The following is a 14,798-nucleotide window of genomic DNA, read 5'->3' as shown; positions in this document are numbered from 1 at the left end:
TGTGTGTGTTTATTTATTTGTTGGTACTAGAGATTGGTCCTTGGAATTCATACATGCTAAGCATGTACTTCACCACCAAGTACCCTAGCCCTCCAATCAGGTATATATTGAATAGAAGGATTAAGGATGTGGGAGGCAGAGAAACTCCTTAGGGGTTTAAAGTTAGATGGAAATGTCATAATTTCAAGTGAAAACATGCAGGTCATCACAACCAATGTATGAGTACCAAGCAAGGCAGAAGCAGGAGTGGACTCAAAGTGTGAGGATGCCTATCTGTCCTCAGAATTGGGTACCTCATCAATCACTTGCCCTGATTCAGCTATAAGAGACAATAGAAAGGTTTAATCATTTGTTGTGGTGAGGTTATTAGAAAAAGGATTACAAATAAGCTGGGTAAAGAAAAATGGCAGAGATTTTGTTTATAGTCTAAAACAGGTAATTGTTACCATACAGGTTGACCATGTGGGAAAAATTCATCATCATAGGACTGAAAGGGTCAAAGAGTAAGCCCCACCTAATCTAGACATTCAGGACCAGGCTGTTCATGCTAGAGATGGAAAGGGAAGCTCATTTACCTTCTAAGAACACAAATCACAGGCACTAAGACTTCAATGAAAGACTCTAACAGATAATTAGGCTCTTGCTAAAATACTGACTTTTCAAATTCCCCATTAAAAATTTACCTCACAGCCTCCAATTTCTTTCTGCAAATTTCCACCAATTAAAAGATCTAAATGAGATCTACTTTACAGATATAGTTCTTGATACAAGGCAATTAGTAATGTTTGCTCCCTTCTGTTAGACCCTAACCACCACTGCATTTCATTAGCAATAATAATAAACTAGTATTTCAGTCACTGAGTCTATTGATATTCAAGACTGTCATTAAATATACACCCTTTATCATAGTATTTTGCCTCCTTTATATTTGACAATGGAGTTATTATATAACAAAAGACAATTATCTATTATGCAATTGCTTAAAATGGGGTCTCAACATTAAATGCTTTCCAGATCATTTACACAAATGGAAATCTGATCTACATAAGACTGTAATATACATGAAAGATTTTCTCCAACTATTTATTTTTAACTTGGGATGGGGTACTATCTAAAAGTCCGCTAGTATTTCTAACTATTATAGTTTAGATTATTTAAACAGAGTCAAAGAGAATGGCAACACTACTGAAATTCAATTAAAAAGGGATGCTGAAAACGGCTGTGTAACTGAAAACAGGTAACTGTGGTGCAAGTATGTAAAATACTACAATGTTGTTCTTTTTGTTGTTGTTGTTTAGCAGTAGTGGGGTTTGAACTCAGGGCCTTGGGCTTGGTATGCAGATACTCCACCACTTGAGCCACACCCCCAGCCCTAAAATACTACAATGAAATAAAATCTACAAAAAGTTTAAGTGACAACATAACAAATTATCTGATTTTTTAAAGAGTTGTATTTTATTTTACAAAATGAACCCCTAGAACAGCTTAGATTGGAGACACTTCTATTCCTTCCCATTGGCAAGCAGAAATCACATTACACAAGGGAGAGATTTGAAAAGTGGCACTACTCTGTACTTCCTTACTTTGAGGACTTTTCCTTCACTGAAATTTAGAACTTATCATTGAGATAATATGACTCAATATACTCTGACATGAGTTGTTCTTGCTATTTTGAAAAGGAAGAAAACTAATTATACTGTTTCACATGATACAACACTTAATTAAATTTATGGTTTTGACTGAATAAAGATATTTTTAAGTTATACATTAACCTGAAATACTTTTGTAGTAAAACTACTCCAAACAGGAATTATACACTTAAAAAAGTGACCTCAATGTTGTAACTAGGGAATTGTTTGGTTGCTCTGTTGTGAAACAGAGCTACTGATATGGCTAGTTAAATGGTATAAGGGTGAGAATTAGTGTGGCAACAGTAGTTCCATTTTTATACATACGTATTTTTTTGGGGGGGAATGATACTGGGGTTTGAACTCAGGACCTTGAGCTTGCTAGGCAGGCACTCTTCTGCTTGAGCCATACCTCCAGCCCTCATATATAAATTTTTAAGTTACAGTTTTACTTAGTAATTTGGGTAATTAGGAGAAAAGCCAGTTTAATCCGTTTCTATTCATTTTTTAGAAAACCAAAAGTTAGTATTTTTTTTTTGCATCTTAATTGATTTTATTTTATTTTTTTTCTCGTTTATTCTTATGTGCATACATTGTTTGGGCCATTTCTCCTCCCCATCCCCATCCCTCCCTCTCTTCCCTGCCCCTCCTCACTTTCAGGCAGAATCTGTTCCGCCCTTTTAAGAATTTCTTTAAAAATTTTAATTTTGTTACTTTTTAGGGGATTGGGTGAAAAAAGTATCTGGCAAAGATCCTTTCTGAAAATGTATTCAATGATAAGGAAGATGTGTAATTCATATATTAAAAATTGGAATTGTGAAATGCTTACGTTTTCTTAAAAATAGGTTTACTTTGGTTTAATAATGTCCTTAAATTCTTTAAACTTTTTTCTAACAAAACAGTTTATAGTAAGTAAGAATTTGCATTTTTTCAAACAGTGCAAATGTTAATAGATTACAACTCATGAGAAATGAAAGGGTAACTTCTTTGGAGGAGAGTCCATTTTTAAGGCAACAACAAGGGAATAAGTGAACTTTACAAAATTAACTGAGCTATAAATAATCACAAACAGATTAATTTTGTCTTGAAGAAATATAAAATAAGTACTAATTAAAATTCCACAGAGCTATGGTAATGATATTTCCTTGAGTATTGACAACAGATAACAACATTTACAAAGAACTAGTATGGTTTTCCCTTCAAGTTTTATTTTATTGACATAACTAAACTTTCAAGCTTTACAGCTTGATTTCTTATAATTATTGTCTTATTTGCCTTTATATTATCATCTCCTGTGACTCTCTTACACTAACCTAGGCTAGGTTCCAGGTTAAAAAAAAATACAGCAACAACAAAGAAACAACCTTTCTGGTTCCTAAAAATGATCTCACTTCCCCATATCTATTCTTAGCCATGTCTTTCTCTCTGAATCTTGTACCAAAACCAAGGACTTTATAAAGACTTTCTGATCCCACCTGCCTCTCCCCTCCTACCCCAGCACAAGCCGACTCTTCCCATAAGACTCATGACCTTTTATCATTACCATCCTTGAAGTACTTACCCAAATCTACTTATCTGAAGTAGATAGGATAAAGACATATTTAAAAGGTTCTAAAGTCAAATAGAAAGGAGTATCCCAGATCCACCATTTGTTCAATAAACATATACCTGATCAAGATACAAACATCTCTGAGTCTTATGTAAGAAGAGAGATAATCATAACTTATTGTACATGTTTGCATTTACTTGAAACATCAAGCAACGAATGAACCAACTAATCGATAAATATATGCATGCTGTCTTATGCTTCTGATCTTAAGAGATAAAAAATATCATAAAGGTCATTGGAATTGTCTAAACTTTCCAGCTCCTCCCCTCCTCTTTGCACTAACTGTTCTAAATGAAAGTTGCATGATTCTTTAAATTTAAGGTCAGTTCATTAATTATGATCATTAGTTTAAGTGACAAGTGGTAAGCTCCAGCAACACCATAAGCAAGAATATAGAAATTTATATTTCTATATTTGTAAGAGTACATATGTACAGATATTAAAAGAAAAGGTAAAACTGCTTCTGTGCCTCCTAACAGGCAGTCCACACATTGACAAATCAGAACCTGTAAATGTCTCCAACACTGCACTACCTTGCACACTGCTGAATTTAAGAAAAAACCCATATTATAACCCAAGGATAGTATTTATTTATTTATTTATTTATTTATTTACAGATTGATTGATTGATTGATTGGCACTGGGGTTTGAACTCAGGGCCTCACACTTGCTTGGCAGGTGGTCTACCACTTGAGCCACTCTGCCAGCCCTAGGATAGAATATTTTAGATTACTTACGAATAATTATTACTCTAATAAAATTCATCAGGAAACTTGAAACCCTCTTTTAACCAGGTTTTTTCCTCCAAAAAATCAAATTAGTACCATGCAATTACTTAGGAAAATTACAGTAAGCCCTAGAATGGGTACTTCCCTTATCAAATGAACTAATATAAGACAATCAGTAGTAAGGGAAGAGTTAAGGGTCAATTTTCAGGAACTAATAGATATACAAAAGAATCTCTCCAAAGTTATTTTAATTATTACTCATTTTTAAATATGCTTCTTTGGAAATCAAAAAGAGAAAGGAACAGTTACATAACAATGCTTTGGTCAAATAACTACAGACCACATATACAACAGTGATCTCTTAAGATTATATTGCCTACTAATACAGTAAATGTCTGTTTATGTAAGTATACTATGATGCTTGTGCAGTGACCAAATTTCCTAATCAGACATTTCTTAGAATGTATCCCCTGTTGTTAAGTGATGCACAACTATATTTCTCATTCAACATTCAACTAATAACGGGAACACAAGCAAGCATGCACGTATGCACTATGCTGAAAGAACATTTAAAATTAAAAGATTTAAAACAGAGTTTAAGAACAACAGTGGTGAGGAGCTTGAGAAGAATAGATACCGTATTTATCACTGGCCTTAAATCACCAGTAACTACCATAGAACCTGGTACAATGAAACCACTTAGAAAGTACTGGTTCACTGAACATTTAAATTAAGGTTGCAATATTAACACAAAAGGCACAACCACAATTACATGCACTTTAATATAATTGTGAAAAGATTTAGTAAATGGATACAAGTAAGAATCATGACTAGAGATCAACTGCATAGTAACTTTGAAAGTAGCCAAATTTTTTAAACTTTGCAACCTTTCCTAAGAGTAGCTATGTACAAGGCAAGCTGCAATGTGGGACATTATGGTTTTCACTTTCAGGTTGCAGGGGGCCTTCTTAATAGGTTTCATTATAGCAAAACTATGGCAAATATTGTGAAACTAATTAAGTAATTAGTAAGAGATTTCCTGTGCAAAAATATTTCTTCCTCTTAAAAGTGGTCACCTATTGGGTTTGTAAATTGGCTGTATTTAAGAAAAGGAAAACAATATTGAGTGGTGGAAGAAGATATGCTTGCTGCATGTCATTGCAAAAAAGAAAAAGAAAAAGAAAAAAAGAAAAAAAACCCCAGCAATACAAAAATAAACTCCAGAATTTAATTACAGATAGCTTAGGCACCTCCCTGTGAGGTTTCAGAGATAATTGTTTATTTTATCTTATAAGTATGACTATGAAAGGATATAATGTTGTATAATGAGAAAGTTTTATTAATTACTGTTGTGCTAGTGGAAATCTACTGAAACACTTAAAATCATGCAGGTTATTGTAATTGGTTTTTAAATTCTCCACATGCCCTACATAGTTAAAATTCTACCTTTAACAACAGTCAATCCCAAAAGCCTTGTGAAGTCATTAATTACAAAGCAACTATGCTAATCATTTATTTACTCTGGATTCAAATTTTCCTGAACAGTTCATAAGCTTTTATTTTGTCCGTTACATCATTAAAACTATGATCAATAAAATCAATAAAATCACAGCAACTGAAAATATTATTTTTCCACATACTGAGATGTCTAATAAAGTATTTGGAAACTACACACTTTATTCCACTTTTCATTTTTTCAAAAAGTTAAGCAAATATTTGGAGTGGTAGGAGTTTGTAAGCCAAGATGTTTTTTTTTTTTTTGGTGGAGGGAGGTTTTGCAAGATACAACTCTGAAAAAATGTTAGAATAATTCCTTTTAGGTTTAACTATAATGATACTGCTTTGCTTATTCCTTACTAAACCCCATCACAATGCATGATGATCTTACATTAATTCCAGATTAATTTAGAAATAGAACCAGTATATACTTTTTGAAGAAATTTAGTAACTGGTATCATTTTGGAACTAATAATGTCCTACCTCTCAATATCCTTCCTGCATGGAAATGTTTCTTACCAACTACTGCCTACAGTGTTTACACATATGCACACATCACAGCACATCCTGTTCTACCACCATTCACTCATTTATTGATTTTAAATATGCATGTTACACTACTTTCAGAACCGACACAAATCAAAGCAGACCTCTGATAATTGTGTTTATAACAAAATCAAAAAAGCTAGGAGGCATACAAATCTTTGTCAAACTTCCTCATTCTAGTAACATTAAAAAGAAAGACACCAAGATCAAAGATTGACTTACACATATGATCACAAAACTGTATGGCATCAGAACTAGATAAAGACTCTTTCCCATGATACCACATAGAGTAACTGAAAATTGTCATCTTACCATTGGCATTCTCTGACAGCAAAAGTTTAAATATCATCAATCATAATAAATAAATCACCATTCATAGTAAACCATTCATAATAAATCAATCCCTTATATCCATCAATGGGAATACAGACAATAAAAAACTTGGTAATAAATGCTCTTGGCAACTCTACCAGCATTTCAAAGGAGGACTTGGAACACAAAAGCATGAAGAAAGGAAGCTCTTTTGTTTCCACTTCACACTGTGGATTTAGGATTTATCTTATCATTACTAGACTTTCAACAGGTGCTCCACACTACTGAGTGGGAATTACAGCTCATTATCACTCTAACACATAATCCTTATAACTTACCTCCTTGGCCATGTCTGTGTATTTCTGCTTTTCCTTTGGGTCGAGAACAGCCCACCAATCAGCTAGTATCTTGGTAGCACCTCTGTTATCAAGCCTTGGGTGTTCTTGACGGACAAGGGAGCGATGGCGTTTGCAGAATAAAAGAAATGCATTCATAGGTCTTCGGGCTCGCTGTTCTGGTGATTCATCATCTTCAGTCTCATCAACATCTTGTTCTAGGCCATCAGCCCCAAGAAGTTGAACCTATTACCAACCAAAACAAAAGCCAGGTTTTTAAAATATCTTGAACAATTCTGATTTAACCATCACTAATGGTTTGCAAATTGTACTTTTTTTTGAGCTCCATTTGAACACCTAACAAATTGAAAAACTATTTTAAATCAAGAACCATGAGTGGAGTTTGGTAGCTAACTTATGATCTATTCTGCTTAGTTTCTATAGCAACCTGTGCATGTCTCTATTACAGCATATATTACATTGTGTTATAATTGCTTACATTTTTTTCTCTCTCACTAAACAGTGAACCTCTTGAGGACAAAAAAGTCCCTTTTCTGCCTTTATAACCATAGTGCCTAACCATGGTCTGGTACAACATTAATACTTAACTGACTGATAAATGAATGAGTAAACTTAATTTGTAGTTTATGGGGTCTCAAGACTAATAATAACCACACAAAATCCATGAATAGTAGCTCTTTCTCCTCTTTAGAAAGTGCTTCCCTATAGATAGTAAAACAAAAATGTTTATCATTGAAAGTAGATAATAAAATGCTAGTATAGACTACCCAATGTTTCTGCACTCATCACAACTGGAGCCTCCTACTGTAAAATATCACAATAAACATTTACCATGATTATTTGAAAGAAGAACCACATGGTATATCTTTAAGCTTGTAAATATCAAGCTGTCTTGTCTAGTGAAATGTTATGGCAATAGGAATAAATTCCTCTATACTTAAACCTTCAAAATCAGTTTTGAATCCTCTCTTTATCTAAGTACTTTGTTTAATCATTTGTTTAAGGTTTTCAAGTAGTTCTACAAAGCTCTGAATCTGTGTAATTCTCAATACCACTTTGGTCTATGACCTACTCTTTGTAATCTTCTTTATAACACTTTTACCATATGGCTGCCAGATTAAATTTCTTAAAGTACAATCCCAGAAAATTACCAAATCCCAGAAAATATTAGGATTATAAAACATCTTCCAAGACTAAAATATGATTCTGTGATGTTTCTTGGAAACAATGTAACCATAAGTGCAAGATGCTTACTAAAACTACTTTAAAATTTTTTCTTACAAAGTTAAAATCAAGAAGAATCAAGATAGCCATTAGTCTACATTGTGTAAAAGGGCAGAAATTCTTAAACTTGAGTGCCCTGAAATCCCTGGGAATACCGTTAAAACACAGATTGCTAGGTTCTGTTCTTAGAGTTTCTGGATTCTGTAGGTCTGGAGGGGTCCCTGAGAATTTGTATTTGTAACAAGCTCCCAGGGCATGTTGATGTTGCTGGTCTAAGTAGCACACTTTGAGAACTACAACAACAGGCAACCATGCTCCTTTATAGAATCTCTACTGGGCAACTGTCATAGGTAGATACTTTAGAACAAATCACTTGCTTAACCTAATTTTAAAAAGACTTTTAAATTTATGTAATTAATTAATCACTGATTTTCAAAGAATATTTACTTGGCATTTAAAAACTCAGTAGCTAAGGAAAAATTAGGAATGATAATATATTACGTAAGTCAAGAACTTTTATTTTTCTTTCAGAAAGAATAACTTGTGATTCCATTACAAAATTATAAAACTGAAACTAAAAGTTGGAAAAAGTATCACACTGCTTTGAGAAGAGAGTAATACATATAAACAAGAAAGTTAAAAAGTAGTGTGCTGACTGCAATAAGAAATGGATGAGGTAATGAAGCACACATGATTAGTACAAGAAGCACAAGAAAGTCTCCCTAGAAAAGGTGTTGTCTGAGCTAAATTCTGAAAGATGATCAGAATGTGTCAGGTAGTCAATGGGGAGATAGAGGGATCTAACAGTGATTAAGGTTTGAAGGTTTGTTTGAACATCAACATGAAAGATCAAAACAGGGTTTGGGAAATAAGGTTATAGAAAATATGGGCCACTTTATGAAGAATATGCTCTGCCATGGTAAAAAGCATGCATTTAATCCTATAGACCAGTGGCTACAGATTGTATGGACCCACGGAAAACATATTCTATTTTGCCAAGTATAGGTGCTAAAAATGTTTAACTATCTAATTATAGCTATTTCATTAAATTAGTTAACTGAAAAGTAAGTGGCTAAATACATGAATAAACAGCAAAATAAAGATGAAAAACTATCTGGATTTATTTTTCTTTCACCAAGGGTCTATTAAAACTTGTAAGAAATCAACACTTGTAGCTACAAGCTGGATGCAATGGAGTGGTTTTTTAATCAGGGGAAAAACATTGTGAGATTTGCATTTAAAGAAAGAATTTTTGTTAATAGTGTAAAGCATGAATTTTAATAGTAAAACTAGAAGCAAACAAAAAACCAGACAACCCAGTTAAAAGTTCATTCCAGCTATCCAGGCCAAAAAAAAAAAAAAAAAAAAAAGAGAGAGCGAGACAGCTGAAATCCAGGCAGTATTAATAAAAATGGAGAGGTAAGAACAGAGATATTAATGATGGATAGAACCAAGAGTGGATGGGATCTAATTTGATTTAAAAGTTCAAAAAGGAAGTATCTCTATTTGTGTGACAAGTTTCTTCACACTACAGAGAATACTTTTTTCAAATTTCAGAAAATAGATACCAGGGAGGATCAGAAAAAAAATCATTGTGGATGGGCTGCATTTTTAGTGGCTAATGGGTAAGCTCTGGGGTCACCCAAGTCTGTGGAATAACAATCTGGATATCAGTGAGAGAAGGTATAGAGATTGTGGGTATGGATGACACCACAGAACATGAAGTGAAAACAGGAGAGGATTTAATGACTTTAATCCTTCACTCAACAACTATTTCCTAGGCACCTGCCATGCGCAAGTGATACAGAAAGAGTAGTTAGCACACAAGTCTCTGTCTTCATGAAGCAAAGCAGCAGCATGCATCTTTTTGATGTGATGCCCTCCAAAGTGCAATGATGTATCACTAAATATGGTTCCTGGATCTTGGACTTCCTAGCATCTAGGAGCTGAGTGTGTGATATTCTGGTATAGTAGCAGAAAACAGAGTAAGACAAAGAAGAATAAAACTTGCTTCAACAGGAAAAGAGGACTAAGGCAAGATATATAGAGAGAACATATGTAGAGACACAGAAACATACAAGAAAATGAAGGGGTAATTTCTGGTAGACTCTAATATCTCTGTAGAAAGGTCAGATTTCAAAGGGTATCCAGAGATCATGTCTAAGAATGAGGAAGAATGTTTATAATTTCTGTTAACCTGAAAGTAGGAATTTACCAAAGACCCAGGAATAAAAGGCTGGATGGATGTCAAAGGCCTGAGAAATATTAAAACGTATTATTTATAAAATTTGTAGTGACATGAAATATGTATTTAAGTCTTCTTTCATTCAGCATACATTTATTCAATATCTACTACATGTCAGTCACCAATCTTCGTTCTGGCAAAAGAGGAAAAGCAAGAGAGGTAAGGCCTCTGTTTTTATTGGGCTAGTCCTCTGGTCTGAGAAGACAAGTATACAACTAAATACAAGGGAATTAATGATAAGTGCTATGAAGGGAAAACTATGACTTAGAATGAGTTAGGTAAGAGAGATACTCAGAGATGATTAGGTTCTGTCCCTGAGTCTTGAATAATGAGGAGAAATTTGTTATGTCAAGACCTGGAGCCAAGTGCTCACGCATGAGGGAAGTGTTCCAAGAAAAAGAGAGGTGGAAGACTGAGTGGCCACAGATGTTTGGTGGGATGAGTGCAACCTGACATTAGAAAGGCCACCACAAAGAACACCAAGAGAATAGACGTAAGGCAGCTGATGGTGGCAGTGTTGGGCTGGAAGTAAAGAGGCCAGAAGCACAACAGGGTGGCTATTAGGGGAACACATTGAGTTTTACGAACATCTATATTTCAATGCATTTCAATATTACTTACCAATCATTAGTTGACAGAAATACTTCTTCAGAAGGGACTCTTTCAGTTTAAATTAGTAGGAGGATTGGTACTTTAAGAGCAATCAATAAAAATGTAAATTTAGGAGTTAAACAATTCAAGTTATGCAGACTTTCAGAAACATACCTTTCATTCCATACATGTTCAGTATATTTTCGAGAGTATTATTAGTGCTTAAATATACTCAAAATTTCTATACCGAATGGAAGACTTACCTTATCAATGTCTTCCTCTTCCTCCTCTTCTTCCTCCTCTTCTGAAAAGTCAAGAAGTTTCTTTGCTAGCAATGGATGCCACTGAAGACACTTTCGTTTTGGTCGTTTCCCAGCACCTTCTCCTTCTGCTGAATGATCTTTATTTCTATTACTCCCTTTCATTACTATGGCCTGTAGTAAGGAAAAAGAGAGAGACACAAAGAGACAGACAATCACAGAAAGAAATCAAGGTACATTTAATTAAAATTAGTTTCTTTTGCTCTTAGTTTTAATTAGATTATAATTTTAAAGACTAAATTATCTATCAGCTCAAGCATTTACTGGATTCAGTGAGAATCCAAAGTACACAATCAAGCATTCATTTTTGTGGGCTAAATTAAGCTAATAAAATTTTTCTTTTATGAAATCTACTTCCTTCTGTGCCATAATTTCAAAATTTTAAAAAATTTTATTGTTGTGCTAGGTAGGGGTACACTGTGTCATTTACAAAAGGGTCTTACAATATACCAAATATGTCATACTTGAATTCACTCCTTCTACCACTCTTCTTTATTCCCCACTCCCCAGGATGCTTACTAGCTATGTTCACCTCTTCATATTTACTCAGGGTAGTGTTTCTCAGTTTCCCACCTGAGGAATGGTTAAAGATACCTCCCAAAGAAGTAACAGGGCTCATGGAGGAAGCCCTCCAGGCATTTTCTGATAGCTCCTATTTTACCATAATTTTTATGTGAATTTTGCATTCTATACTAAGATAAATCTGTACTTGTAATATTACCAAATAAAATGAATACTTTCTAAGAATCAAATGGTTTGGATTGGAAATAAAACTATTTTAAGATGATATATATTTTTCAAAAACCTTGTGCATAGCCTTCAAGGACTCTGTGAATAACACATTATAGTCATTTAGTACGAGACAACAATACAAATTCTAAATTATTTTTAAATGATTTTTAAAAAGTTATTCTTGATGATAAAACCCTCCTCATCATGCAGCTTCATACATCCTTTCTCAACTTTTTTTTTCTGATTTTTCTCATTCAGTTGATATTAAAAACAGACATGACGATCAGTGGAAAAGAATAGAAGACCCAGATAGATATGAATCCACATATCTACACCCACCTGATTTTTTTACAAAGGCACCCAAAACATATGATGGAGAAAAGACAGTCTTTTCAATAAATGTTGCTGGGAAAACTGAGTATCTGCTGGGATACTAAACTAGATGCATGCCTATCACCCTGTACAAGTATCAACTCAAAATGGGTTAAGGACCTTAATATCAGACCTGAAACTTTGAAGTTAGTGCAGGAAAGAGCAGGGAATACACTGAAACTAATAGGCATGGGCAATGACTTTCTAAATAGAACACAAATGGCTTAGCAACCAAGAGAAAGGGTTGACAAACGGGACTAAATGAAAGTAAAAAGCTTCTGCACACAAAAGAAATGGTCACCAGACTGAAGATGCAGCCCACAGAATGGGAGAAAAAAATTTTTGCCAGCTATATATCTGACAAGGGATTAATAACCAGAATATACAGGGAATTAAAAAAAACTAAACTCCCCCTCAAAATCAATGACACACACAGGAACAGGCAAATGAACTGAACAGAGCTTTTTCAAAGGATGATGTCCAAATGGCTAAAAAACACATGAAGAAATGCTTAACATCCCTGGCCACAAAGGAAATGTAAATCAAAACTACATTAAGATTCTAACTCACTCCTGTTAGAATGGCTATCATCAAGAACACAAACAACAACAAATATTGGTGAGGATGTGGGGAAAAAGGAATCCTCATACACTGTTGGTGGGAATGTAAATTAGTGCACCACCATGGAAAACAGTATGGAGGCTCCTCAAAATAAAACTGCCTTATGATCCAGCAATACCATTCCTAGGAATATACCAAAAGGAATGTAAGTCAAGATACAATAAAGACAGTTGCCCACCCATGTTTACTGCAGCACTGTTCACAATAGCCAAGCTATGGAAACAACCCAAATGCTCTGCAACAGATGAATGGATTAAACACACACACACACACACACACACACACACACACACACACACACACACACACACACACACACACACGGAGGTTTATTCAGCCATAAGAAAGAATGAAACCATGTGGTTTAAGGTAAATGAGTGCAATTGGAGAACATCATGTTAAGTGAAATAAGCCTAGCTCAGAAAGACAAAGGCTGAATGTTTTCTGTCATATGTGGTCAAGAAAGACACAATACAAAACCAAGCAATGTTACAAGAAACAGGTTATACTAAGGGGAGTTCACTATTGAGAGAGGGAGAATAAAAAACGGAAGTTAAGAAGGTGGATATGGTTGTACTTTCTGTACAAGAATGAATATAGAATTTTTAAACCTGTTGAAATCACCATAAGAAGGGGGCCTAAAGTAGAAAGGAGAAAAGTAGAGGACATGAAACAATTTGAGTTATAATAAATATACACATGGAAATGTCACAAGGAAACTCCCTGCAGAGTTATCTTAAACAAACAAAAATGCCTTTTTTTCAAAAACAAAGAACAGAAAGGTAAAACAGGTCCTGTATGGGGGTTGGTACTAGTGGGAGGCAGGGAGGATATAAGGAAAGGGTGTAAGAGGCTGAATGTAGTGGAAATATTATGTACTTACGCATGAAAATGGAAAAATGAGACATGTTGAAACTATTCCAGGAAAGGGGGGAGGGAGGATCAATGTGAAAATGTTCTATAAAGTAAATGCAGACAGATATACATAAGTACACACATATATACACACAAACACACACAAATTACTGTTTATACACACTCATGCAAAAACTCAAATACAGTAAAATGCTATCAACCTGAAAGGTTCATGAACAGATGCTGACAATTACAAACACAGAGTTGCTAGTATGGCCTTTTTGCTCAATGTATGTGCACACTGGCCCAATGCCTACTATTAAAAAACTTTTAAGAGCATATTAAAACTGAAAACTGGAATCTATGAACAAACAGTATCAAGATTCATTCAGTTCTCTAAACAATATAAATAGCATAAGCAAACTTAACTATATTCTTTAATTGTTTCTGGTTTTGGATCATTTTTAAGGCTTACTTCAAAACTAAAAATATATTCATGCTTTCTCCTTGAACTTGCATGACTTCATTTTAAATATTAAAATTTTCATCAATGTAGTTGTTGTTTTGATAAAAGGATGAGGTAATGATCTTGTTTACTTTTTTCCTAAATGGCTTGGCAACTGTACCAACACTATTTCTTAAAAATCCAGCTTTTCATTCCTTTGGAATGCCACTAGTTAACTTCTGGATTCTCCTATTAATAATGATTTCCCATTAACTGCTTCCCTAACCTTTGACCAACTTTAATATCCTTACCAATCATGTTGCCCTAGATCTGTTTTTAAAATATATCAGTGAATATAGTCATTAAAAAATTTAAAGTTGTACAAATCATGTTCTTCGCACTAGGTCCATATGACCTTGATCATTTTCATTTTTTAGTAACTAAGCAATATTTCAAAATATGAATACATCACAATTTATCAAATCAATCCACTACTGACAGACATTGAGATCATTCTTTTATTGAGGATTGCAATTTAATAAATTGCACTTTAATAAAATCACTTTAAAAGTCTTCATTTTGATAAAAACCCTCATTAATTTATTAAAAGCCATGTTCAGATCAAAAACTACAGAAAAATAAACAAAAGAAAGGAGGAAGGAAAGAAAGAGAAAATAAAGAAAAATAGGAACCAGAAACTGTGTTCATATGGCTTTC

The 14,798-nt window shown here is 34.0% G+C and overlaps 1 protein-coding gene across 14 annotated transcripts in view; it reads right to left on the bottom strand.

Moving 5' to 3' along the window:
• The window catches only part of Bbx (BBX high mobility group box domain containing), a 247,211-nt gene that overhangs the window by 86,323 nt on the left and 146,090 nt on the right, over positions 1-14,798 (bottom strand). For all 14 annotated transcript variants that reach the window (XM_020182314.2, XM_020182315.2, XM_020182313.2 and 11 more), the window contains 2 exons: positions 11,000-11,170; positions 6,659-6,901 (listed from right to left, as the gene is read on the bottom strand). In XM_020182314.2, coding sequence (XP_020037903.1) covers positions 6,659-6,901; positions 11,000-11,161 — 405 coding nt within the window. In that variant the 5' untranslated portion in view covers positions 11,162-11,170. Of the gene's footprint in view, positions 1-6,658; positions 6,902-10,999; positions 11,171-14,798 lie in introns of those variants that run through there.

Source organism: Castor canadensis, chromosome 5, assembly GCF_047511655.1.
Source record: "Castor canadensis chromosome 5, mCasCan1.hap1v2, whole genome shotgun sequence".
Taxonomy (NCBI): domain Eukaryota; kingdom Metazoa; phylum Chordata; class Mammalia; order Rodentia; family Castoridae; genus Castor; species Castor canadensis.
The sequence above is the reverse complement of the archived record's forward strand: the minus strand, read 5'-3'. Positions and strand labels throughout refer to the sequence as shown.